At 47.7% G+C, this 27274-nt stretch overlaps 1 protein-coding gene and 1 long non-coding RNA gene across 5 annotated transcripts in view; one reads left to right on the top strand and one right to left on the bottom strand.

The window, feature by feature from the left end:
- The window catches only part of ACSBG2 (acyl-CoA synthetase bubblegum family member 2), a 32756-nt gene extending 5513 nt beyond the window's left edge, over nt 1-27243 (top strand). The window contains exons 1-15 of one of the 4 annotated variants that reach the window (XM_076359590.1): nt 8750-8808; nt 13399-13528; nt 16036-16115; nt 16680-16921; nt 17949-18037; nt 18623-18743; nt 19207-19287; nt 19801-19950; nt 20138-20314; nt 20972-21153; nt 21420-21653; nt 22356-22573; nt 23887-24026; nt 24996-25242; nt 25632-27243. In XM_076359590.1, the coding sequence (XP_076215705.1) occupies nt 13404-13528; nt 16036-16115; nt 16680-16921; nt 17949-18037; nt 18623-18743; nt 19207-19287; nt 19801-19950; nt 20138-20314; nt 20972-21153; nt 21420-21653; nt 22356-22573; nt 23887-24026; nt 24996-25242; nt 25632-25747 (2202 nt within the window). In that variant the 5' untranslated portion in view covers nt 8750-8808; nt 13399-13403 and the 3' untranslated portion in view covers nt 25748-27243. Of the gene's footprint in view, nt 1-8749; nt 8809-9328; nt 9348-12975; nt 13030-13398; nt 13529-16035; nt 16116-16679; nt 16922-17948; nt 18038-18622; nt 18744-19206; nt 19288-19800; nt 19951-20137; nt 20315-20971; nt 21154-21419; nt 21654-22355; nt 22574-23886; nt 24027-24995; nt 25243-25631 lie in introns of those variants that run through there. The other 3 variants (XM_076359592.1, XM_076359589.1, XM_076359591.1) reach the window with 3 other exon arrangements.
- On the bottom strand, nt 531-7037 carry LOC143170919 (uncharacterized). Its single transcript, XR_012997114.1, has 4 exons — nt 6948-7037; nt 5250-5335; nt 3133-3215; nt 531-623 (listed from the first exon to the last, which is right to left on the bottom strand). It is a non-coding gene; the product is annotated as an uncharacterized LOC143170919 (long non-coding RNA).
- Nucleotides 27244-27274: the final 31 nt, after the last annotated feature.

Raw genomic sequence — 27274 nt, 5'->3', positions numbered from 1 at the left:
CAAAGTATAAACAGCATCATCCCATGTAAGCTAAGAAGATTGTCTAAACTGCAATAACGGATTTTCTTTTACTGTATCAGCAATAAAATTTAACTTAACAATGATTTTAAATTGTGACGCAGATAGGATAGGTTCTTTTTTTGTAGGCAGGTAGTTGCTCCAGAGAAGCACTTGAGAACAGGGTTACATCTCCATACCCGCTGCTCCTGAGGAAGCTTCTTCAGGGGTGCTGAAACAAACTGAACCGATGGCTTTTCCTGCGTGGAGCTGCCATGTCCCTCGAGCCCTGCAGCCTATATCGATAATGCTGGGTGAAAGCCTGCTCCAACCACGGCCCCAGGAGTGTTGTCTTCTGCATCATACATTTCTGAATTTGCTGGTGGTCAGACAACAACCCTCTTCAGTGCTTTTGGCTGGGCTTAAGAGGATAAATCTGTTGAGTGCGGTTGTGCCAAGGCCATGCTGGAATTTCCCAGTGGCATCGTAGCACATGTCGTCCTCTGCCCACGCGTCTCCTCAGCAGGAAAATGAAATCCGGGCTGTCGCTGCTCCAGTGTTACAGGATGCTCTGTCCCCTCCTGAGAGCATACCAGAGCACCGCTTTCCTTCCAGCCTTACCCAGCCTGAAAGCAAACAGGTGAGTGCTGAAGATGGGAGAAAGAAGAAAGGGCGTTCAGCCCTTCCCTTGCCCTTTCTTCTAGCTCCCTTGGGCGGCAGCAAGTATCGCAACAGTCCCCAGCAAAGGCTTCCCGGCTTGCAGTTTTGAGGGCGTGGACTTAGAAGAAGTTACTCTTCTCAATCTCGTGTCTTCCCCCCAACAAGTTTTTAGCACAGCTAGAAACCCAAATGCTCTCTTCCCCCCACCCTGTAAATTTCCTTTTAGCAGAATTGAAGGACTAAGCGTTTAACTGGAGTGTTATCTGTTTGGTTTGGCCGTAGCAGTCTGGAAATTCTGCAAAAAACACTGCATACAGTCATGGAAAAAACAGTGTATGTGGGGTTTTGCGTGCCACTCCCTGCAGTGAGCTGTAGCCGTCTCAGCTCACAGAAGCTAGGGGAGGACGTGTCCACAACTTAGGCGTAATCAAAGATAGTCATATTGATATAACTAAATCAATATAGCTTATGTCAACACAACTTTTGTATGGAGGCAACATCTGTGTAATTAAATTCTCAATGACTGGCGTTAGGTTTCAGTGGAATTTCTGTACAATGCAGAACTTCTTTTCTAGTGCAGTGAGTTTAAATGAGTCTCCCCCTGTTTCCCGGATAACCACAGGCACTAAGAACAACGGGGAGGGACAGTAACCAGCAGCCTGGGAGGGAATGACGGACAGGGTCAACAAGCAAAGGGCCTGGGTGATGTGACGGGAAGGGATCACAAAATCAACAAAATGGCTTAAGCGGTGTCACTTCCAACATCTACACGTGAGCAAAGAAGTGCTTATAAGGCACCGTCATGGAGAAATCCCCAAAACCATTTCTAGGAAGTCAACGTGCCGGGGTGCCGCTCTGAAGTCATGCCAGCGGTACGGGGAATAAACACAAGGAGCTGGAGACCTGCGTGCAGCTACAGGGCTACCATCTGGCTGGGATCATGCAGATGTGGTGGGATGGCTCCCATGACCAGACTGCTGCAATGGGGGAATACAGGCTCTTCAGGAAGGAGCTCATCTGGGGATGGGTGAGCCTTGTGTTTGCAGGTCCTGGTCCTCATGGGGGAGTTCAACTGTCCTGAGAGCTGTTGGAGGGATAGCGCAGCAGGGCACAAGCAATCCAGGAGGTTCCTGGAGATCATCAATGGTACCTGCTAGGGGTGAGGCCAAGGTGAGGCCAAATAAAATAGTTTTTATTTCCACGTTTAGTCAGTGCAGCAAGGTTCTCTGGGAGTGCAGAAAAAGAAACCCCAAACACAAACCCCTTACCTCCAAGCTGTTACTACCACTGCTTCCAAACATGCACTGCGTGAATGCAGCTATGCTGGCAAAAAAGTCCTGTTTTGGGGTTCTTTTTTCTAGTTAACATTAGCAACAGACAACTTCCGGGTGAAGATGTTACACCTTCATCAGTTTGTTGTCTCCTAATAGGTAGGGTTATTTTCCCCACCTCTCTTCTGGCAGAGCAGCATGTGTGACCACTGCCCTGCCTGCAGCCATGCAAAATCAAGTCACTAGCTCAAACCACCTCCTTCTATGGCTTACACTAAGGCTGTTTGCTTCCCAGATATAGATATGCTGGTGGAAAGCTTACTGCCCTAAATTTGCACCACCTTCTCGTGCGTTTTGGAGGTGAATGTTACCAGCAGTGAAGTTGAGAAATGATCACTAAAATTGCTATCAGGCAAAATCAGCTACCCTAATTTAGACAAGTTATTTACATGATTTAAGCCGTATCAGTTGCTTTTGCCTGCAATGATTTAGCAAACATTTGTGCATCAGCAAATCAATGGGGCTGATAATCAGCAGGTACGGCTTGGGATGAGAACTTCACTCCTCATCTGCTGGATCTGACAGTGGTGTGATATGCTGTTTAAGATGCCTGACTCTGCACTCCAGTAGGTGGGAAGAGCTGTTGGGTTTCTGTACCAGTGGCCTGCTGGAAGAAGGATCACAGCAAACAGCGTCAGCTGTATTTAAGAGAGGTATAGCTGAGTCTTTAAGGTTTTCATGGACAGGCTGTAGTGAACTGCCACGTCTGTCCTCACCTTTCCATTCCAACTCTCTGCCAAAAGCCATCATCTGCCCAGCAGTGCCAAGAGAAAGGTGCACGTGCTTTTGCTTTGGTCACCTCCATGCAAAGCCTGGCTGTGTAGCCTCGACCAGCAGCAAAGTGAGCCTGAGCTGCGGCACTGTGAACTGCAGCAGCTAAGGTAAAGGGGGTCAATGAGAGGCAACAACTACTTCAACTGCTGTAGCACAATTCCCTCGAGCCATCGGATGAGGGACAATTTTCTTCTACAAAAAAATCACCGCTGGGAGTCGTGCTGCAGTGGCTGTCCTGCGGGACGGACGAGCAATAGGGCAAAGACCACACGGCTGGACATAGTGTAACTCACATGCTGACCAGGTAAGCTGCGGCAGAATTATTCTGAAAACCAGACCGTGGGAGGACAACCACTTTCTATCTGCCTACCTTGTGAATGTTTTCAATGTTTCAGGTCACTTCTTCTGTCCTGAACTGGGACAAAAAGTTGAAGTCTTCTGGAAGTTTGGAACCTGAATATTAAACAGAAAGGTTCAGCTTGTTTGTGTGGGAAGTTCAACATGCTCACAACTGTGAGCATTTTAAAGTTCTGTAACTTTTTTACTACAGTGAGTTTATGTTTAAAAACACAGAAAAATATTAAGAAGCCCTGTGGATTATTAACATTTCAGACTGAATTACAGGAGCATGGGTCTTGCACCACACTCCGACGACAGTCAACCATCATCAGCAACTTCTCTGCTTGTCTTGTCTCACAGCACACAGAATGGTATCTGGACCCTGTGTAATCAAGTGATAGAGCATCTTTCCGTGTTGCTATCTGTCACTCTGGTTACACATTCATCCCTCCCCTGGTTACAACACAGTTTAAACGGGGAGGACAGACGGGGCACAGCCTTGTTCTGCTTTGGGCTAAATCTGCCTGGTAAACATTGTGACACCATTGCAATAAGGTCCCTTGGCGTGGGAATGGGGAAACAAGCCTGCTGTTCTCATCCTACAGCAGCAAGAGAAAAGATGTAATTCTTTTGTTTATTGAAGTTCCGGAGATGCAATTGGTTTTTTTTTTTCTGAGCTGCTGGAAACAACTCTTCTACATGTAACTTCTGTGTGCATCTCATTTTGGAGCAAATGGCTTTCCATCAAATTCTTTTTCAAAAGTGGAATTACCTGTGGGCATAAATAGCATTGCAATTTGGTTTTAGCTTTAATGTTCAGAGGATATAGGCAAGACCTCCAAAGAGAGGTGATCTCTAGCATCAAACTAAATTATTATATAGGCTAGAAATTCTAATTCTCCACAGCCTTTCAGGCTTCATAAATGCGTATGCCACATACTGTACTTTGCATGTTGTGTAAAACAACAGACAGCCTTTGCCTTTCTGCAGTGTTTCAAAAGCCACTAATGTGTAGGTTTTAATGAGTATTAAAAAAATAAAAAGGCGTTTGTGCCTATGACAGACAGGGCAAATACTGTTTGCTCCAGTTTTGTTTACGAGAACAAAACTGCAGAAGAGTCATGTTATTACAGCCTGAGGCAGATGAAGGTCACTTATCAGCTGGTGTGTTCTGGTGAAGACTCCTTCGCTTTGGTGAAGCTATGTTGATTTGTGACAGCTGAGAGTTGGATATGAATCTAGAACTTAATTTGGTGTGGGATTTCAGTGTGTGTGTATGTCTTTTTTTATTGTGTGTGGGTTTGTTTTTGTTTTGGGTTTGTTTGGGTTTTTTTTTCCCCCCAAGACACCTACACCTATTTGCTGTAGACCCTTTCACATGACCAGAAAGATGCTGCAAGTCCTTGGTGGGAAAGATGACATAACCTGTTTAGGTTTAGAAATGATTATGCTACAGACAGACTCTTCTGTCTCCCTTCCTTCCTTGTGACTGCATATTTACCAGCATATTTTCTCAGTGCATTCGTTTTCCTCTTGTTGCGCTTCATGTGGAAATTTCTGAACTAGTGTATTGCCCTCCCCGAGTCAATGTTCTGAGGTGCAACTACATCTCGGGTTGAGTCACTTGCTCCCAGTGACTCTGGAGTTGGAAATTTGTGAGCGTTATCGGAGGAATGCTAGCCCAGAATAGCTTACAGATCCAATGCCAGGGCTGGACGAGAAGGGTGATAAAAGTGAAAAGTTGTGTAAACTGTCTTGGGTCATTTAGGTGGGCAGATATGACTTGTTCCATATGGGGAATGATTAAGCTGAAGAAGAAACTTATTTCCACTCTCTCTCTGTGTCCACAGCTGTATGAAGATACGATTCTTTGCTTGAGATAGGAAAGAACTTGCAAATGGAATTTCTTCTGTTTCACCAGAAAGTAGAGTGATGTTCTGTAGGTCACAGGAAACCTGTGGCCAAGGTGAAGAACAGACCTCTCAGCAGCAGCCAGCCTGTGCCTCACCGACAAACTAACCCCTGTCAGGAAGAAGTGTGCTGTCTGTACACAGCGTTTCTAACCACAGTCGGGTGATTTCACATGCACAAGCCTAAAGTACCACGGCCCCAGTCTGCATTTACCCTGGGCCTTGTCAAGGCACTTACCCTACCGCTCTGGTCTTGTGAGAGACGCCTCTGTCCTCGATGGCATCTTCCTCCACCTTAGTCTTCTGCTGCAGCATGTTAAATGCCTGCAAATGTCAAGGCAGGGTAGAAACACGAAGGAATCAGAGAATCATTTAGGTTGGAAAAGACCCTTAAGATCATCAAGTCCGACCGTTAACCCAGCACTGCCAAGTCCACCACTGAACCATGTCCCTAAGCGCCACGTCTACACGTCTTTTAAACACCTCCAGGAGTGTGTCTGCACTCAGGGAAAGGTAACTTATATCGTAGTAGTCAACAAGCTGTAATGTCCCAGGCATAGACAACCAAGATGCTGCTGTCCTACTGTAAATGATCCAAGCAGACCGTTAACGGGAGGTTTTATCAAAATCATGTATGTATCTGCATTTTCCACTCGCTGCAATATCTGGGTATCCTCACCATAAAATTTACCAACAGGAACAAAATGGATTCTGTGGAGTTTTTGGTCCTCCCTTCGAGGTCGAGCCTGTTATCAACACAACTCCCCCTCTCCCACAATCTCACGTCACAAGCACACTTTAAAGGTAACGTCAAACTTTGATTGTTAAGAGTGACTCTATAATGGAAAGGCATCTTCAAAGGGGAAGTTTTTTTAGCATTTCTTGAATACTCCGCATTTGCCCGGTATCTTCTGGAAGCTTGGTCCACAGTCAGACTCTGTAACCAAGAGCTCTTCCCAACTCCCACACTTTGTGACCTGCTTTTTCTAAGGGCAGCAGATGTGACAGTTCTTCAAACCTCTGTCAAACTATAACTTTATACTAGTACTTGACAATTTATTTTATTTGGATAATCTATATTAACACTCTCATGCGGGCTGATCACTTAGACAACACATTTCAATTGTTAGGTCTGCTTTACAGAGCCAAACACCAAGGCACTATGCTTGCTTATCTGCCCTTTGCTGTAAAATACGCAGCTTTGCTTTGGATGTTGATCTTGGCAGGAAACACGCCACAGGGCATGGCTTCTTCTGCAGGGCTATGTTGCTTGGCGTCAGATGAGAAACTGGCCTTTATTCCCTTTGAAGTCCCAGAGACTGAAAATGTCTATGCGGGCAGTAGATACTATTAGACTTTTCTTCACTCGCCCCTCTCCTCCCTGTAGCCAACAAATGCAGGACTAAGACATGTATTTAATGCTTTTTTTTCCTCCCCCCCCACGCGCCAGTATACATAACTCATGCTGGTTGCAATTTTCATGGCATGAAAATTCAGTAAGATCAGTCACGAGCTGGTGACTGCAACAACTGACACCTGCAAAGACTTTCCAGTCTTTCCTGGCCTAGCCAGCCACTGCTAAAATTCACCCCAGGTGAGCGATTCTGTACTGTGTTAGTATTTCCTGGAGCTTCTTGGGCCACTCTGCTCTTGCTGCCTTGGAAAATGAGAACCCTGAGACTCCAGTCGAGTTAACTGCTAGTAAATACAGACCCAGCAAAGGCGATACCTGACAAAGAGTGCAGTCACTCTGGTGCATTCGCTAGTTCAAGCTTAACAACTCCATGTTTGTTTATAAAGGGCTGGGCTGGGCTATCACAGATCAGTAATAAGGGTTCTTGTAGTTACGCCAAGGTATAAGCTGATCCCCTGCAGGCAGTGAGAACGGTCCCTCTCCTTCCCGTGGCAGAGTTGCCTGGGGACCATCTGCACTTACCTTTGGTCTTGTCTGGTTCTTCACCGGTGACGTGTCCCAGAACCAATGGGAGTTTTGCAGACACCGTGGCATCTGCCTTGGTAGTGATGCAACCTCAGGTTGATAAAGGACACCGGGAGGACAAAAAAGCAGCTTGCCTAAGGTAATTTGTTGGCTCAGGGCATCGCCAAAAATAGAACTGGTTACTCCTGCCAGTTTAGTTAACCTTTGGGCTGTGCCATTGAATCTTTTCTTGCTTCGCTGAGAATTTCATGCCCCTCGTCAGCACAGCAGGTACTGGCTAACGACCAAGGCATGACTGGAGTAAGAGAGCTAGCGGTCTGCTAAGTTTACAGATCTCCCTGACTTTCCGGATGCCATTTGTATCCTTGCTCTTCAGAATAAATTTGCCATCTGAATCGAAACGGAGCCATCCAAGGGATTTGGACAGGATGCAGAGAGGAGCAGATGAGATAGCTGGGGCAGGGAGGGGAGTGCAGTGGAGCTGCAAGGGAAGGCTCAGACTGCAAGACACGGCAAACAGCCAAGAAAGCAAGAACTCTTGGGTGCCTGGACCTGCAGATAGCACGGTGCAGGGCTCCTGGGGCTGACTTGGCGGTCACCGTCTCACTGTGCTGTTGCTGTTTTGCAGCTGCAATATCCTCAGTGCTGTTGTGTCCTCTGGACCTGCTGCTGCTCCAGCTGCGGCCCTGACCTTCTGGCAGGAGCTTCTCTCATGACATATGCCTCAGGTTTGCTCATCAACTAAATGGTGTGAACCATACCCTCCCCACCCCGTATGAGTGGGGAATATCTGTGGGGGGAAGGAGAGAAGAATTTGCAGGGGAAAAAAAATGTTAGGAATTCTTGGTCTGCACTAGCAAAATTCATTTGATGGATACAGCTGTTTTGCTAACACGATAAACAAAATTCTGGCTTTTCTGCAACTTTATCAGCTAGAAACAACTGAGAACAGATGATCTACCGGACCATAACCTTAAAAAAAAAAAAAAAAATTAAAAAATGTGCCATGGGACTTCAGTTTAAATAAGCAAGACCCAGGGAGGGCAGGAGATGGTGGGGCTGGCACCAGACCGCGGCTTCTGCCCCAGGTCTGCTAACGATGTTCCCGCTGCCGCCACGGCCAGAACCGCCCGATGCTTGTGCCTGTAACGCTGTTCAGCACAGGTCCAGCCCGTTTCCTTCACTTGTGCTGATCGGAAAACAACAGCGTGGGGCTGGTTTTTTCGGGGCCAGCCTCCTCCTCTGCTGCAGCACCTCAGCTGTGAGTAACCATCGCCCCGTTTCTCTTCCTCTCGCTTTTATTTCTCCTTGCTGGGCTGAGGAGGCCACACAGCAGCGTGCTGCATGCAGAAACACCTCACGCTTGCAGCTGCTTATCGAGCTCTGAGGCGCGGCCGCGCTCGCCGGTTTCGGGGTGGCTGTGAGGCAACTCGCGCCTCTCCCACCGCCTCGCGGGCGCTGCGCCGGCTCAGCCCGTCCTGCCTTCAGCCTGCGGGAGCTGCGGTGCGCTCGGAGGGGCCGCGGCGCCCGGCCCGCAGCCGACGATCGATGCTCAGCGGCGGCCGCGCCTCCACACGCGGCCCGGCGGCGGGGCAACGACCGCGGGTGACCTCCGCCGCGGGGAGGGGCGGGGGGGGGCGGGGCCCCACCGCCTTCCGACCGCCGCCTCGCCCAATGGCGCGGCCGCGCGGGTCTTTCGAGGGGGGGAAGGGGCGGGGCGGAGGGGAGGGACCCGCCCTTTCTGGGCGGCGGCCCCGCCCCTCGCCACGAGCGCTCTAAAGGGCCCCGCGTGGCGGCGCGCGGCAGCTGCTCTCGCGCCGCGTGGGGGTTGCCGCGCGCCCGCCCGCCGGCTCCTGAGGTAACGGCGCGTGCGCGCGTGGGGCGGCCCGCGCGTGCGGTCCCGCCTTCCCGTCGCGATCGGCTGCGCGTGGCGGGGGCTGTTTTAGTTCGTCGGCGCCTCGTGGCGTGGGAAACGCAGCGTGGGAAACCCGCTGGCGCCCACCGCGAGCCGCGACAGGCCCACGCAGCCACCCACCCACCGGGGCCGGGGAGGAGGGCGCCGGGGGCTTCGCGGCGGTCACAGCTCCACGGTCTGGCCGTGCCCGTGCGGTATTGCTGTGAAGTGGGTGACCTGAGTGGGAGGCTGCGCGGCCGTGGGGCTGGTGTGGGTGTTGAGCCCGGGCCTGAGCCCACCCGTCTCGGGGGGGGGGTTTGCTCTTTCACTGTGAAATTCGTCTTTCCGGCAGCTGCCGAGCCAACTTCTCCTGACGCTCCTTGTGCAAGCAGGGCGGCCTGGCCAACGGAGCTGAAATACTCTGAGTTTTTTGTTAAATAAACCCACGGGCCGTTTGGGGCCGTCCCGTCCCAGGGGCAGCGCCGTGGGCTGAGGCTGCACAGGTGAGCCGAGGAGAAGGTCCATCCCTTCCCCGTGGGCGGCTGTCACCAGTCCTGCCCGGTACAGGTGGCGACTTGAGCGTTCAGGGATGCTCCGGTACCGACTGCGCCGCTGGCTCCAAGCCGGGCTGGACGTCAAGCGATGATGAAGTCTTGGGCGGTGTGGAAGCTGGCAGGAACACGGGTGGTGTGTCCCTCAAAATACAGCCCTGTGCTTTCTCGCTCTCTGCATCAGGGGATTTCCCATCCACGGGCAAACGAGCACAGATGGCGTGGTAAAGCAAATAGCAGTTTAGGAAAGAGGAACTTAAAACAGCTTCCTGGTGAGTCACATCGCTCCTCCAGGACACTGGGATATTTTAGGTGAATTCCCCAGCAATCTGCAAAAAATTTAGAATAATGAGTTATGCAGTGGCCTACAATGGCACAGTGCCGATGCCTCTGGTGTCAGCCCACGCTGGTGCCCTTCTCGGGGTGGGCAAGCCCTGGCTCTAGCTGACGAAGCGGTGGTCTGTGGGCAGCTTTGTTCCGCCAAAGTTCAGCTCTGAAGGCGCTGCGGGGGAGTCAAATGTCTGCCTGCAATGTTGTTTCTTCAAGATCTTTGGCATGGTATCGTCCTTATAGGGGTTGGGGGTTATTTTTCCTTGTGTTCTCTCTGCTCCTGCATCAGGAGGGTATCAGATAATTTCCCAGCACAGCTGTACGCTGACCCGTGGTCAATGGTATGGCCCAGGAGAAAACGTTTAGTGCTTAGGAAGTTTTTATCACTGCCCTTTTAAAAATGGAATTTATCTAAAAGAGGAAGAGTGGGTTGCTCAGCTTCTGTTTCCTCACTTAATAAATCTTTAAAGAAGACAAAGGAACAAAATGCCAAGTTTCAGTTTTGGTGGAAATGTGGGAAGACAGCGAGATAATGTGGCAATCTCCTAAAGCTGATCTGCACAGTGACAATTGGACTGGATCAGACGTGGTGTCTTTACCAGTAAAAAGAAGAGAAATCAGCAACAGGAAGCAAAGTGGGCTGTGCTGGAAAATGTTAAGATGGCTGATGAACATACTCAGTAATTTGAATTTGAACTGACGTTTTTGAAGCTCTATGTGTGTTTTAAATAGAGGTGTGTTCAGAGCCTATTATAAACGAAACCTTCACTCCTGTCGCGTTGACTGTCACGAGTTTGCACGTAGTCAGACTTTTGTTTTGTTTTGTCAGTGAAGCTCCGCAGTGGTTTCACTGGAATCGTTCACCAACTTCCAGTTCTTCTAGGACACAGTGCTCCCTCAAAGCAGAAGACGCTTTGTACTTAAATGACTTAACTTGTTGCACAGGCTTAATTAAAAGGGAGGTTTCTTTCAGCAGGTTTTTGTTTGGGTGCATGTTCTTCATGTTCCTGAAAGTCTGTGGTGCATCACAGTGTGTTAACTCCTCTGGAAGCAGTGTGGGGCAGGAGAGGATCATTCGTGATCCCATTCACCCCCGCTGAGCTACCGTGAGTGTTAAGCCTGGCTCTGGTGAGCGTGTGTGTGCTTTCCAGTGGCTTGTGTAGCATAGCTGTGTTTGAGCATCAGAGAAGGAAGGGGCTAGCTGCGGTGCTTAGCAGAGCTAGTGAGAGTGTATGTATTGGCAGATCTTTGTTTCTAACCTAAATTTGTTATATAAAATGCATGACTGACTTGGGATTCCTATGGCCTGCGTTCACAAGGAAACTTGCACAACCAGGTTGCGCTTCAGCTTTCTGTTTCATGGTGCAAGTGTACCTGGGCACTCCAGAAGTTCTGCTGCTGCTTGTGTGGGGAGGTGCTGCTGCTCTCCAGGTGTTGAGGGCCACGTGGCATTAACATCTAGATTCTCCTTGAAGAACCCATCCCAGTGGACGTGATGGTGACAGTGATGTCCTGGTGTGCCTCCCTGGACTTTCAAGTCGTGCAGCCTCGTGTCCTTGATCTTTGTGCCACACCTGGTGTGCCCACACTTGGGGACCAAACGCCCATCAACAAGAGACCCTGCTGTCAGGGTTTTGCCCCATACAGGGGGTCTCGGTGAAGAGCACGGGCACAGTGCAGCGAGGGCAGCATGCAGTTACGGTCTCCACTGTGAAGCGCTTTTTCCTCTTGAGTGACTGGGGGTGAGGCACAAACCCGCAGCCTACCAGCCGAAACGCTTGTCTGGGAGATGAGATTTCTGCCTTTCTTTGCCCAACGTGTTTCTAACCAACCTCTGCTGCCCAAGAGCTTGCCAGGCTGTGCTGCGAGATAGCTGCTGTGAGGACACCTTCACCCTTACCCTTGAAACTTTCTTGCTGTATTCAAGAGCAGATGGCAGGAGAAAGGCTATAATTAGTGCAGAAAGAAAAGCTTCCTTCAGGGACGCAGGGGAGCCTTAAACTCCTTATCGTGGGGTGCTGGGAGGGAATGTGGGTACAGTATTGCGAAAGGGGGTCGGGCCTGATGACAGCTTCTATGGTACGTTCCTCCTCGCCTTGTGCCTAGGACTCTTCTTGAGCAAGAGAGGTGGTGGTGACACCTCCAGCAGGCACCGTGCAGTCTGGTAATCGTCACACTCTTCTAGATGTGGGTTTGAGTTCCTCCAGGCTGGGGAGGGAACTAAACCCAGGTTTCACAGGTCTGAGTGGCTGCTCCTAGCACTGGGCTGCTCTGTAGAGATAATGCCCTTTTTCTCACAGCTGTCTTATTAAAAAAAAAAAACAGAATAAACCGCTCTGGTGTTTTAGCCTAGAATGGGGCGTTGGGCAACGTCTGTCAATTATCTCGGAGATTCAGAGATGGGATTTTTGGAGACATCCCCTTCTCAGCTGCTCGTGAATTAAACTATTTTTGCATTGTGAATTGTAGCCTGTAGCAGAGCGTGGTGTGAGCAGCAACGTGTCCTTGGGTAGATGAGGAAGCGGAAGGGGGGGATGTGCTTTCCTGGGCTGGAGGCAGGTCTGCCTGCTGTGAATTGTGGCTGGACTTGGCTTTCCCCACCCGTCAGAGGCAGAAAGCTGCAGCTCGGCTGTGTCGGAGTCATTAGATAAAAGGGCTCTTTCCTTTTGCTCCTGTCTGTCGTCCTTCAGACAAACGTGCTCTTCACATTGCCTGCTTTAAATTGCATCTGTCTAATGCAGGTACAAAATAGCATGCTAAAATCCACTTTTTAAAAAGATCAAGGATAATGAGATTAATCTCCAATCAGTTAGAAATTCCTTTAAACAATTAAGGCTCAGCCTGTCAAGTCATAAGCATCAAAAGCTTTTGACGAATGTAAACCTTAAATAAAACCAACGCTGCTTTCAGCGTTAGAAAACATGTCGTTTAGGTGACGAAATCCCCTAACGACAAAGTACTGAGAGCGGCGGAGCCGCTGAAAACACAACGGCTGCCAAAGCGCTGGTTTTTACAAGAACAGGTTAAATCTCCGGGGTGTCCTGGGGCTGCGTCCCCTGAGGGGGACCCCGAAGCCCTGGTGCGCCCGAGGCTGGTGGGCAGGCGTGGGGCTAGAGCTTCCTTAAGAGGCGGCGGTGTGGGGTGACGAGCCGCTTCCAATTGCGAGGCAGGCAGCACATGACATAAGATGCTCCAGATCTGCCTCCTGGGCGCTAGTTTAAAAATAAAGGATATTACACGTCGGCGGCACTGGTCCGGAGCGGCTGCGGGAGGAGAGGCTGCACAAAGGCGGAGGCAATGCGTTGTAAGGCTGGGCCCGGGTTTGGGGTGGGGGGTGGGTGGTCTGAGAGCCGAGCGGGAGCGTTTTGGGGTGAAGGGAGTATAAAATTTAAATTGTTAGGCTCGCGGTGCTCTTTCAAAGCCGTAATTGTCACGCACGTTTTTGGATGTGGGAATGGGTTTATCATCTACTGCTGATCAGGTTTTTCGAATGAACCGAGCGCGATGCGGAGTGCACTGCGTCCGCTGTGAGAGTTTACTGTATTTCATGCAAATACAGCAGTCTTGAGTCATGTCTGCTTTGGGATTGCCTTGGTCAGATAGCTACATTAATGGACGCTGATTTTACTGTAGCATTTGATTGTATTTTAATTTTTAAAACCTGTTTTTACAGGGACAATGCTGTGTGAGTCAGATGCACGTATGGCACTTGCGGAACCAGTCCCCACGACTTATTTTACTTCGGATCCTCAAGGGAACTGCGGGCTGTCTCTGGATGATGTACTGCTCAACTCTTCAACTAGGTTTGTGTAATTTAAGATTTTATTTTCTCTGTGGTGACCTGTATACATAGGATATAGTTTGTATTCTATCATGTTTACTTAGATTAATTAAGATTTTTTTTGGAAGACATTTCAAACATTTGTTACAACTTCCAAAAGCTGAATCTACAGTCTCGCCCTCTCAAAAGAAGAGGAACAGAATTAAATTTGCTGTACAGAGCTACCACACGGAGTACAGAGCTTGAAGTAGTGTGCGTTTAATATAAACTTAAAGCACAGGAATGGTAGAATATTTTGCGTAGTCAGAAAGATCACCTTTTATAAAGGACCTTTGCGTAATTGTTAATTCTATGTAAGTGGGAGGGCACTGATCAAATACTTAGAAGACGGAGGAAGTACTACATTGTTTGCGAAGTGTTGCTGTACTGTAAACAGAGAGGCGTGCCTCTGTAGGGGATAGTTTGTGTGCAGTACCTATGCTGATTTCTATCAGACTCTTGTTAGTCTGTCTGTAAATCTAAGCAGCCTCTTACTAAAGAGCAGAGTAGTAGTTACGGGTCTATATCTCACCACAGGGTAATGGGATATAGCTGCCAAAAAACTCTTTACCTAATTTTTTTCAGGCTGCATTTGAATTACATGTAGTAAGGGGGAGAAAAAGATGACTTGATTCACTGTAGGGGAAATAGCTGGGGCTTTTTTGCTCATATTACTGAGTCATTTACATGCTTTGATCGTAAAAGCTGGTGGAGAAATGATGCAGAACTGTTGCAACTGAGGATTAATTTGTGCTGAAAAATGAGGAGGAAATGCGTAGTAGGGAACATCTTGTAATCCCTTTGGGGGAAATAAAGAAAAAAAAAAAAAATTATTTACTTCCCTCTGGTTTCTGGCTTGCAGATTAGTTAGGAGAAGCCGTTCTGGTTTTGGACAGTACATGGGAGTAGCCAAGTGAAATCTTCTCTATGCCTTAAACTTTTTCATATGCCCAAAGCAGTAATAGTTGACTATCCCCTAGAAATTCAGAGAAAGTGTAAAACAGAGGGAAGCGATTTATGCCTTACACTGAAATTCACACAGTGCCTTGTGCTGACTTGTCCTCTCTTTGGTCTAGTGGAAAGGGAAGAAAATGCGGGGCTCGGTGGGAAGCCTGCCTGGATTAGGCTGAGGAGTTTGCATGGGACCAGAGGAGCTCCTGCCTGTGTGCAGGTGCGGTCCAGTTGTGACAGGCAGAGATGTCAGGGCTTCTTTTTGCCCCAAAGCTGCCCCTGCAGAGGGTTGGGGCTGTTGTGATGTCAGGGGCCTGCAGTCCTTCTAGAAGACCTGGGCGTCGGTGCTAGAGCGAAACCTTGCACCAAATGTTGCCATGTGGAAGAGTAAACACCTAGCACTGGCACGAGGAAACAAACACCTTCATGATGGCCTGGAGCGAAGGGCCCCGGAGGGGCTGTTTGGCAAGGCAAGATGGGAATTTTGGTTCTCTGGAATATAATCTTGGGTCGACTAGAACTTGGACCTTAGTGCTATGCTGACAGTACAAACAGGGTATTGCCCAGGGTAGGGGAACAAGCATCATCTGCCTGTAGGTTGGAGGGTGGGATGTCCTTCTAGGGAGCAGAGCACAGGAACTCCAATACGGAATCTCACAGGGTCTGGTTTTCAGCCTGTGGTCTGAAGTGGGACATGTGACTTGATTATTCCTTATCCTCATGACTTACGGCTGTGAGAAAGTCCGTCTCGAGAAGGGACGGAGGAAGAACACTGTTCTAGAAACGCGGGCAGGTAGCATCTCACCAGATCTTGCAAGGATGAAAAGAAAAGGGGCAACTTTCTGCTGGCGCCGCAGACAAGTTCCTGGTGAGGAGCGTGGCTGAAGTAGACGGGGGACGTGCCTGTTTCCATTTCTATACAAACATCTGGTGGGAGCCCGATGTGCTAACTTTATTAGGAATACCTAAGAACAAGATTTCCTGTTAAATCAATTTCCTGCTCTTCAGCTGGCCTGGCCTCCCGCAGGAAATCTCTGCGGGTTTCCCCACAGGGTGACTGGCCAGGGGGATTGCTGTACTGCATAGGAGTGAGGCCGCTGGGGCCTCCCCTTCGTGAGACTGGCGTATTGCACCAGATCCGTGTGCCCCTTCCTGCCCCCCCTCCTCCTCACTGCTGTAGACTCTTTGTTTCAGGCACCTAGAGCAGACCTGTGGTGTTAAATTATTGCTGTTTTCTGGATGACATGTTTATGGATTCTTCTGCAGTTTATCTGAAATGATAGCTACAATTAGGACAACATACGTGTGTTTAAAAGCAGTGCAGGCAAAGCTTGCACACTCTCTGAGAGGGACCTGTTTCGTTGCTGTAGCCATGCAGGCTAGTAAAATGAATAAAGTCACCTGCAGAACGTCAGGAACCACTAATCCTTGTTTGACATCCAAGGACTAATACGATTAAGTGATGGAGCAAGCACGCCTAAGGTGTTCTTCAGCCAGTGTGCTAAAGCCTATCCAGGGCTAATTGCTTTTGCCTTGCAGAACTGCTGAGGTCCACAACACTGAGACAGTTGAAGATGTTAAGACAGAGGGATGTCAGACAGACACGCTTGGCTTCAAAGGTAAGTGGAAAGAATTTTTAGTTACTGTGGCGTGCATAAAATTATTATTGAAATGAGAGAGGAATTTATCACACCATAACAATGGAAGAAGAAACTCAAATTGCAGGATCTTGAACTTCGACTTTAAAGCACAGATGTGCTGCAAGGAGTAAAATAGGTGGTGTCACTGCCTAATGCTTATGTTCCGGGTAATAATGTACTACTTTCAGTCCCCCTTGAAAAAAAACCCCGAAAACCAACAACAACAACAAAGCACAGCGTGTATGATTGTTGCAGGAAGCTGCCACCTTACCAGTACAAGAGCTTTAGGGCAGCAAAGCAGGTTTGAGGGGGATGTAAATGGGAAACGTTTAACAAAATTTTGGAAGTGCTTTAGAAGCTTCATCTATTAGTCCTGATCTAAAATACTGGGAGTTGTATGGCAAACATGCCAGGAATAAAAGGGGGGTGGGAGGGGGTATATTAGCATTTGCTTTCATATGTTTGATACTTGTATTTATATTTCTGTTATGGCAGCAAGCAGTTTCTAAATATAAGATGCTGAACACTTTTCTTTCAAACCAGCCTCTTCACCTCCTACCTCCAGTGTGTGGACAACGCGACGAGATGGAGAGGTCAGACTGAGGATGGATGAACAGGGCATAGGCAGTGAGGCACCAAAGACTGTTCATGAGCTATTCCAGGAAGCTGCTAGTAAATATGGTGATTATTATGCCCTTGCATCCAAGAAGGGTGGCCAGTGGATAAAACTAACGTATAAGATGTACTATGATGAGTGCTGGAAAGCAGCAAAAAGCTTTCTGAAGGTAAGCTTTTGATGAATTCTGCTCCTCCCTCATGTTCAGTGAATTTAACTGCTGAAATGGCTGTGGTCAACTGTATCTTAAACCTGCAAATTCTCTGAGTGAGTCTTAAAGTGGCAGGGAAATACCTGAACATGCCATGAACAACTTGGTAATTACCGCAGTGGTTTTGTTTGAATCTCTTGCAAGTTGCTTCCACATTCAACTACCAAAAAGTGCGTAAGGAAACACTTAAAGAGAGGTGTTTGAGGTATGTGTGAAACCTGGACATCACCCCTCATGAGGCATGTAAATTTTAATCTTTCTAAGAAAAAACTTGAAGGGATGCTTATGAATGAGACTTAAATGTCTAAACTGGCTGAGCCTTTTGCCTGTACTGTTGGGAATTAAGACACTCGGAGAGAGAAACCAACATTACATGTACTTACTGTTATCATTATGAAGTCTTTTATTTCTTGAAGTTAAGGCCACTCTTCTTTTTACTCCTATGGTGGGATCTTCCAGCCTACGTACTTCCACTCTGGGACAAAACCAGAGAATGGCCGAAGGAGACTTGAAGACTGGGACTTGGACAGCTGGAATTTCATAGCAAAGTGCCTCTGACTGTCACTGGAGCTTGTTGCTCGTGTCATTATTGATATCTGACACATCTAACTTGTACTAAATGACTAAACGTCTCAATAGGTGTTGTCTAACTTAACCTCTTACCTTCTCATTCCCAGCCCAAAGGGAACTGATAACTACCTGGATTGCAATTTTATAATACCGTTAGCATCAGTGAGCTAGTCATACCGAGTGCAGACCTAAGCAAATCCTTTTTTTCCTGCCTACTGATAAAGTGGGACAGTGTCTGATGTGAAACTTAACTGGTTCCATATTAGGTCTTGGGAAGTTTTTCAATGTGAATTACCGTATATAATAGCATGAACTTTTCCCTTGACATTGTGCTCGCAGCAGAGATCTGTAAATTAACTCTAAGCATTCTTCAAAGGAAAAACAAGATTGCTGTAATCTCATCTCTTGTTTACAGCTGGGACTAGAGCGTTTCCATGGAGTGTGCATCTTGGGATTTAATTCTGCAGAGTGGTTTATTGCTGACATTGGAGCTATCCTTGCAGGGTAAGAATGAGTGTTGTCTCTTGGCATGCATTTTGCTTTAGCATTCAGATAGTAATTTCAGTATTCATGTGAGAAGCAGTTTTTGATTAAAAAAAAAAAAAAACAAACCACAAAAAACCAGAACAAAACCAACTGCTTATATTTGAATTTAATGAAGATAGAACCTAAACTCTCTCTTTACTTCATTATAAATTAATGAGACAAAAATTAATTTATTTTTTTTTTAGCCAGGTGCTTCTCTCAAACTAAGATGAACACTAGGTTAATCCAAAACCATGCTTACTTACACTGTGATTAAAAATATGATGGGGAATGCCAGAGAATCACAGCACTGGATTTTGATAGCCTTCTTCCACCTGAGACATTTTGGTCCTTTACAGTATTCTGACATTTCCCATGCCCCAGAACAGAACCTTTGCTCTTGGAATTAAGCCCTCCACTTCTTGTTGTTGTTTCATGGGATATTCTTCCTAAAGTTTTTCCTCTGTTAAAGTTTGAAATGGTCTGAATTTTGCCAGCAACTCTGCCTATCCTCTAATTCTGTATTTTGCTTTTCTGTTTTGTTTTTTTCCTTTTCTTTTGCAGTGGATTTGCTGTTGGTATCTACACTACAAACTCTCCTGAGGCCTGTCATTATGTAGCAGAGAACTGTAGTGCTAACGTTCTGGTTGTGGAAAACCATAAACAGCTGCAGAAAATCTTAGAAGTAAATATACTTTTTAAATGGCTGGAGGCTACAGCATCCTATCAACAGATTTGGGAGGGTAAATGCTGTGGGAGGGTAATACCTGAGGGAAATGCTGCATCTGAAAGCAGAGGTGAACTGATCGAGCCTACTTGGTGTGCTCCCTGTTCAAGCCAGATGAGTAGTCACTAGTGCTAAATCTCACAAGAGGTTAAATGGTGGTTCCACAGCTTGGCAAAGCCTCGAGCTTAAAATATGAGAAGCCAAAACGAACAATTGAGCATCCCCTAGGCTGTCTGGCAACATCCCAGTCCAAATGATTACTGTCTCTAGTGAGGCTTCCCCGTTCTCTTTCAATAACACAGATGAGATTCTCTTAGCTTAAAATGGCAAGTAGCAGTAGCATGTTAAGTGGTGGGTTATTTAGGCCTAAAAGGGACAGGCAGAATTTGCTCCTTCTCACGAATCTCCCTTCTTAAAACAGATTCAGCATAAACTACCTCATCTGAAAGCTATTATCCAGTATGGGGAAGAGCTAAAAGAGAAGAGACCAAATCTGTACTCTGTAAGTACTGGGCATCTTAATGGCTTGTAAATACTGGCTGTGTTCAGCTGATGGCTTGCAAGCAACCATCACCTTCCACAGGACTGTCATCATGTGAGCTTACATTGTTTTTTGTGAGGGATTGCTTGCCTCACTGAAGCAGCAGATGTCTACTGTTGTTCAAATCTCTATAATCCATGTTGTAAGGGAGGGTGTTAGCGTACTGACCTCTGCAAGGCAGCCTCGGGTCCCACAGTTACTTCAACTTGACACTCCCAGTGAACACCAGGGTTGCTACAGAGCTAGTAAGCTGCTTCAGGGTGGATCCGTCTCCTTTTCTGCTTCTCGCCATGCCTCTTGTGGCAGCCAGAAAACATTGTGGGACTGACAGTGCGTATTTACAACCTCGTCCAGATTCTGCCAGAGGTTTGGACGTAGGAAACAGTTTCCTTCTCTTCATGCGTAGCAAAGGGTTTAATTCCACATGTGAATGATAGCTTAGAAAGTGATCGAGCTCTTCTCTTGTATATACAGTGGAGTGAGTTCATGGACCTTGGCAAAGATGTTCCAGATACTCAGCTCCGTGAAATCATTGAGTCGCAGAAGCCTAACCAGTGCTGTACACTAATATATACCTCGGGGACAACTGGACAGCCAAAGGGAGTAATGCTCAGTCACGACAACGTAAGTATCTTTCTGTATAAATGTCCATTCTGTGACCTTAGGTGGGTGCTGAGGGAGGGTGGAGATCAGCTGAAAAACATGCCTGGTGTTAAGATCACGGGAAGTCAGACTTTTGTGAGCTGCGTGTTCTGTGTTGTGCCTGCTGGGAAGAGCTGCCACATAATACTGATGTGGGTTCTTGTTACAGTTGACGTGGACGGCATCGGCGGCAGGGCGTTTCATAATGCTGACAGATGCTAAGGAAAAGCAGGAACTGGTGGTCAGCTATCTGCCCCTCAGTCATATTGCTGCACAGATGTCAGATATGTGGTCAGCAATGACATTTGGCGTACAAGTTTTCTTTGCTCAACCAGATGCATTAAAGGTAAAAACGTAAGAGAATAAAAATCCTCCACCTGCTTGTAGCTGGGGTGGGTGATTTAAAACGAACGTGGCTGACTTACCTCATGATTCCGAAAGCTGTGCTAACTTGGTTTATTTGCGTAGTGACCAACTGCTCCTGTTTAAGGGTTTGTTGGTTTGATGAGTACAGCCACTCTGACCTTTGCCTTTTGACCCTGTATTGCAAGCTAGGGTGAGCTGACCAAGCACTTCACAACTAGGAGCCTTCTTGGTGTCTCACCTGACCCCAGTTCTCCGCCCCAACAGCTTGGTTGAGCAACGGCTTTCTATTTGCTCTGTCCACATTGCAAAATGCCACCACCATTAAATCTGTGTCCTGAGAATCACAGAATCATTGAGGTTGGAAAAGACCTCTAAGATCATCGAGTCCAACCAAAGAACGATTCTTCTCTTGGCGCTGCGTCAGCATTGGCACTGAAAGCATCGACACTTGCTGTCTTCTCAAAACCACTGTGGCATTTGAATGCTCCTGGGGTTCCTTTCTCTTGGCTCTGCAGTTGAAAATGAGCAAGTCCTCAAAATTAATGGCAGAGTCCTAAGCTTCGGCTAGTGACCAGTGCTGACCTGAAATCTCCAGTGAAGCACTCTTGAAAGCCGTATTAAATTCTGCTTTGCTCAGGGCACCTTGGTAGACACCCTGCGGGAAGTGAGGCCAACTGCTTTTTTGGGAGTTCCTCGTGTCTGGGAAAAAATGGAAGAAAAAATGAAATCCATAGGCGCAAAATCGTCAGCACTCAGAAGAAAAGTGGCATCGTGGGCCAAGGGAGTCGGGTTGCAGACAAACCTGAAGCGGATGAACGGGTAATTATGAACTACACTTAAGGGATGTTACGAATATTAGGAGAACTTTACTGTCAGATCAGGAATTAGATCCCATGTAACAGGCCAGACTTACGGACAGTTAAAAGCCAAATGTAGCGCTTGGACCAGAGGGTGGGCAGCAAGGGCTGGAGGGGGAAGTAATTAATTTTTTTACTGAATAAACTAAAATAGGAGGAAGATGAAAGGAGGAAGGGGGAGAAGTTCTACTTGGTGACTGAGATCTTGTAACCGGTTTTCTCCTACAGGTATTCTGAAGTCCCGGTGAACTTCCGCTTAGCCAGGCACTTGGTGTACAAGAAAGTGCGAAAGGCCATTGGGCTGGACCGGTGCACAAAGTGCTACACGGGGGCTGCTCCCATCACCAGAGAGACGCTGGAATTTTTTTTAAGTCTGAACATTCCTGTGTTCGAGCTGTACGGCATGAGCGAGAGCTCTGGGCCTCACACAATCTCTCTACCTCACGCGTTCAAGCTTACCAGGTACACGCCTTTTTGCGAGTAGAGCACTGCTGGCTGGGAGGAAGAGTTGCTTTAAGGTTTCTCCTGCATCTGGCATGTCCGTCTCGCCTGATGCAGCTCATCCCCAGAGTCTTGCTGCCGGTAAAAAGTCGCTAGGGAGCCAGTTCCTTTGGCCACATCTTGCAGATGAAGAGATCTGCCATGGGCAGCAGCAGGGTTACTTAAATTTAACTTGGCCTGGATTCTCTAGGAACTGAGGAGGAAGCAAGGGATTGATGGGAAGAAGGAAGAATTAGTAACTCTAGCCTACAGTTCACTTTAGCGTCAAGTGAATAAATGCAGTAAGACTGTGCTGTTGCTTTGAATGGCTTGTTCAGTCCCCGTGGGTTCAGTCTGCAGAGTTAAATATTGCCATCAGTAAAAGCTTGCTGCCAGGGACATAAATCTTCTAATTCAAAGCTCAGGTGTTTGAGAACAATGAGTGGAAAACACCAGGTGTGTGAGCACTGATCTCTCTGCAATAACAACTTTTTCTGTAGTTCCCCTTATATAAGCAGATGCCTTTTAAGTTTATAAGTTCCTTGCTGAAGCAGTTGTAATAAAAAGCTGCCTGGCTTTGTTCAAACACTTCAGCTTGAGAGGGTACTGCTGTCATCTCACTCTGCTGCTCAGCTATTGAATTTAAAAAAAAAAAAGATGCCATGGGTTTGTGTTCTCTTTAAGCTGTGGAAAGGAAGTCACAGGCTGCCGGACGCTGATTCATAAGCCAGATGGAGACGGCAACGGGGAGATCTGCTTCTCAGGAAGGCACATCTTCATGGGCTATTTGAACATGGAAGAAAAAACCAAAGAGGCAATTGATGAAGATGGCTGGCTGCATTCGGGTGACCTTGGCAAGCATGATAAAGATGGATTCCTCTACATCACCGGCAGAATTAAAGGTGATGCATCCCCTCACTTTGTTGTCTTGAGGTTACGCGGTACTATGATAGGATGCGTTCAGACCCTGCTAGTTATGGGGTTGCACAGGAGAATGTTTAAATACTTCTTCTGAAGTTTTAAATATGAATATGGCTGCAGCGTGTCCTGCCACTGAGCATGTGACATGGCGTGTGATGGGAGGAGAGGGATGACCTCTGAAACCACTGTGTGTTTGCAGAGTAAGGAAGAAATCCTCTGATCTCAGAAGCAGTAGTTAATGCTTTGTTGGCTTGTTTTACGGTGCCAGACCTGTCCAGGTCCCTCCAGTTTCAGCTAACTTTGCTAGCCAACCTCTAAGAGAAAACAGTAGCTTAACGCTGTTGCGAAAATGGCTTGCAGCAATGCAGTTCTTGAGACACCACTTTGACCAACCCCAAACAAATCCAATTTCATGCAAGACTTCAGTCATCAACAAGAGAGAAATGGTCACGCACAGGGGCTGCTTTCGGAAACCTGTAAAAGACAGCCAAGAAAGGCAGGCTCTCCTCGGCTCTGTATCACACTGTAACTTCAGAAACTCCGCTTTGCCTCAGCAAATTTTTTTACTTAAGTTTCTGAACAACTTGGGTACCAACTTACATGCCTTAAGAGTCTGAGGTGACTGTGGCAGGGTACTGAGGTGCTTGTACACCACACCCCGTGTTCCCGAACTGCAGACATTTCTGGAGCATCACAGCAGCGCTGTTTGCGTGCACACCTCGGTCTCATCTCTCCTAGCCTGACTGGAGGAGTCCTGGTTTGCTGCCTTCTCTGGGTGCTGGGACACAGACTCACTATTTGATCTGGTAGTCACAAAGGAGCTATAAAGTTATTTCAGCTTGTGAAGGAAGGGGGAAAAGCTCTAAGCGTTAATCAAGATTTGACTGGGGTTAAAGATCAAGATTTGACTGGGGTTGTTTAGCCTGGAGAAAAGGAGGCTGAGGGGAGACCTCATCGCTCTCTACAACTCCCTGAAAGGAGGTTGTAGCGAGGGGGGTGTCAGTCTCTTTTCCCAAGTAACAAGCGACAGGACGAGAGGAAATGGCCTCAAGTTGCGCCAGGGGAGGTTTAGATTGGATGTGAGGAAAAATTTCTTTACTGCAAGAGTGGTTAAACATTGGACCAGGCTGCCCAGGGAAGGGGTTGAGTCACCATCCCTGGAAGTATTTAAAAGACGTGTAGATGCGGCGCTGAGGGACATGGTTTAGTGGACATGGTGGTGTTGGGTTGACGGTTGGACTCGATGATCTTAGAGGTCTTTTCCAACCTTAATGATTCTACGATTCTTTTCCAGAGCTCATCATCACTGCAGGAGGTGAGAACGTTCCTCCCGTTCCAATCGAGGATGCTGTAAAAGACGCTGTTCCCATCCTCAGCAATGCAATGCTGGTTGGAGACAAAGCAAAATTCCTCGCTATGCTTCTAACGCTAAAGGTAATGGAAAACAGGAGGGGAATCCACCTATGTTGCTAAATGTTTCATGCCAGTGAGGAAGATAATTGTTACGTGTTTTTACAGTGTCTTCTAGAGACAGGAGGCATCCTGGAGTATGACTTGTTGTAGCTGGGTTGCAAACAGCAATTGTAACTGTACAGGAAAATGAGCATCGTCACTTGAGCAGACGATCAGGTTCTTCTGTTGTTCAGGGCAGCTGTTTCTCTCTGTACCACATAGGGCAGAAAGAAACAGAAGTAAAAGACCTAAAAGGGAGACTGAAAAAAGAAACCCTTCTGCTTTTCTTACCCATTTTTCAGTGTCTCCCGGAGCAGTCTGGACAGCAACGAGCTGTCAGTGATTTCTTTTTAAGACGCTGGCTTTAAACTCCACGGTGACACACCTGTGGTGGCCGGCACTGACTTCTCTCTGGAGACCCTGCAGGCTGGTGGTTTTTCAGGACAGTGGTAATCGCTCATTAGCGAGACTGACTGACTGCCAGCCTCCTCACCCTTGTGCAAGAGATGCCGAGCCAGGCCCTGGAGGTGGCGGTGCTGCGCTTGTCCTGGTCGGGTGCCGCCATGTGTTGACTTCCAGCAGACTGTTAACGCTGCTGTGGGATGTAGGGAAGTAAAGCTGTGGCCCAGAAAAAAGGTCCAGAAAAAAGGGATCAACTTGGGATAGCCCAGGAGGAATCTGGAAGATGAGCTCTGTACCCAGCTTGCTCCTTGGTATGGACACGGCTGTTGAGTATGCGGAGATCTGAAGGGGTTTCGTCTGTGTTTTGCCTCAACAGGTTTTCATTTGAAGTGGTGTTTGCATCAAGCGTATGAAAATCGCAGTGGTTGATCAGCTGGTACCGGGGTGGGGAAGGAGGCAGGGCAGCTTCCCAAGGCTGTAAGGCTGATTAGCGTGAAGGGAATCAAGCGTTTAGCAACGCAAAGTTACCTGTTCTGACTTGTCTTGCAGTGCAAAGTAGATGTAGAAACTGGCGAGCCAGGAGATGATCTCACTCCAGAAGCTGTTGAATACTGTCAAAAACTGGGCAGCAAGGCTACAAAAGTCTCCGAAATCATCAGCAGCAAAGACAAGGCAATCTACGCGGCTATCCAGAAGGGAATTTCAGCAGTCAACGAGGGAGCTGTCTCGAATGCTCAGAAAGTCCAGAAGTGGGTCCTTCTGGAGAAGGACTTTTCTCTCTTCGGTGGAGAGCTTGGTGAGTGGTTGGGGGTGCCCCGTCACCCCTTCCTTGGATGTTGGACAGGCAGCATAACCCAACACACAGAGCTACCCACGGCCCTTCCTCGCTGTGGCTTTTCAACGCCCTAGTTTTGGGGAGGGTGGGATGAATTCCCACTTCTGCCCGGCAGAACTGAGCTGAGCAGTGCTTACCCTTGGTTCCGCGTTGGCTGTTGCAGGATGGTTGTGCTGTTTCTATCCACAGGGGAAGGAAGGGAGACTTTATTAATCACAAAGAGAAATTTAGAAGTCAACGTCTGTTCACGTGTTCCGAATCTTCCTCTGGGCTTGCTTCACTCCAGTGTTGATTTGTGTCTCAAAATGGTACCGTCGCTGTTAAAACCTTGTGCTGTATTTTTTCCACAGGCCCAACAATGAAGCTGAAGAGATCAGTGGTGGCACAGAAGTACAAAGACCAAATCGCTCAGTTTTACGCGGATGTGGATACACCCGCCACAACAGAGAACGCTCTTCGGCAGTAGTGCGGAGGCTTTGTGCCGTGGACTGAAGCAAGCCTGGAGGACGATTCCCCTGCCGCCATCCCCAGGAAGGATTCCCTGCGTTCTGTTGAAATAAATGAGGCTCGGTCATCACGCGGCCCTTCTGAATTGCTGAACTGTATATCTTTTGGCCTTCATACTGCAGTGTGGTGAGCGTGTTCGTGCCCAGTGTTTTCCTGTGTCTGTGTTCTAGCGCTGAGATATTCCTGAATATCGCTGCTTCGTAATTTTGTCTTTCCATTTTTACAAGGGCAATACAATGCTACCTTAAATCCATATTACATATTCTGTTTTAACCAAAGTTTTCTTTTCCTGAGCTGAATGTAAAACAATCAGGAACTGCAACTTTCTTGCTGAGGGAGAGACAGATTTCTCTTTATAGCGGTGTACTTCACTCCCCCCCGATGCACGTTTAACTGCATGCTGATGGCATCTGAATTATTTCAAATCTCTTTACCCACAACCTGTCTTCTGTCAAAGATGAAGAATGCTGCGTGACTACACACACTGGCTCAGTGCGTATGTGGAACCTTGTGTTCGCTGGGTTTGTCTGTGCAATATTTTGTGTCTGTTTTAAGTTATAATGAAGCCATAAATTGTATTGTTAAAATATTATATGCGGCCTGTGTTCTGAGAAGCGTTTTACACAAGGGACTATTTATGAGGCTGCGTACAAACGTGTGTGAAATCTGGCTGTAGTCTTACAATCAGAGAAGTGCTGTCTGGAGTATGGTGGAACTCCAGAGCCATGGGGTGGGCTGAGGCTTTGCACTTGGAGAGAGGAGACGGTGTTGCTGCTCAAAGGCTGGTTCTTTTGAACGTCTGTGATCAACCACTCTGTGATGCAGTTGATCAACTGCATTCTGTGCTGGGGGAAAGCACCCATTACTGGTAGCGCTTGAAGGACTCTTCAAAACGGCTCTGCAAGGCTTCGTCCAGTCTGCCCAATGCCTGGAGGGACTGTTCATCCCAACAGCAACTGAAGGCTTGCTTGTAAAATGGCTTATTCCAAACTAGAAATCATTCCCTGAATACAGGTGGAACAGCTCTACGCTTTGGTTCTGGGCAGCGTTTCCCATGGCCAAAGGAGGAGCACCAGGAGATGTCCGGTGCTTTGAGGGGAAGCACCCTGCAGGGGAGAGGCATCTACACTATTAAATAACGCAAATGGCTCAAGCGAGCTGCCGGCTGGGGGTCACAGCGGCTCTGTACCTACAGCCCTGCGTAGTACCGAAACCTCGCTGGGGTGGGCAGTCGCAGTACCTGGAACTGGGCACCTCAGGGGGGTTTTAAACCCAAAAGTTTGTATCTGATCTGGGCTCAGTGAAATTCCACTTGCACACGTGCCTACAGCACCTGGATGGAAGGGCGGGTAATGCACTATTGTAACCGCTGCTGATCTCGTGCAAACATTTGTGTTCTCAGCTGTGTGAACTTGAAATGTCTCCAATAAATAAACTCTGCAGTTTGTGTCTCAACACTTCAGTGATTTTCAACACTTCAGTGATT

The sequence above is a fragment of the Aptenodytes patagonicus genome, chromosome 25 (assembly GCF_965638725.1).
Source record: "Aptenodytes patagonicus chromosome 25, bAptPat1.pri.cur, whole genome shotgun sequence".
In the NCBI taxonomy this organism is placed as follows: Eukaryota; Metazoa; Chordata; class Aves; order Sphenisciformes; family Spheniscidae; genus Aptenodytes; species Aptenodytes patagonicus.
The sequence above is the reverse complement of the archived record's forward strand: the minus strand, read 5'-3'. Positions and strand labels throughout refer to the sequence as shown.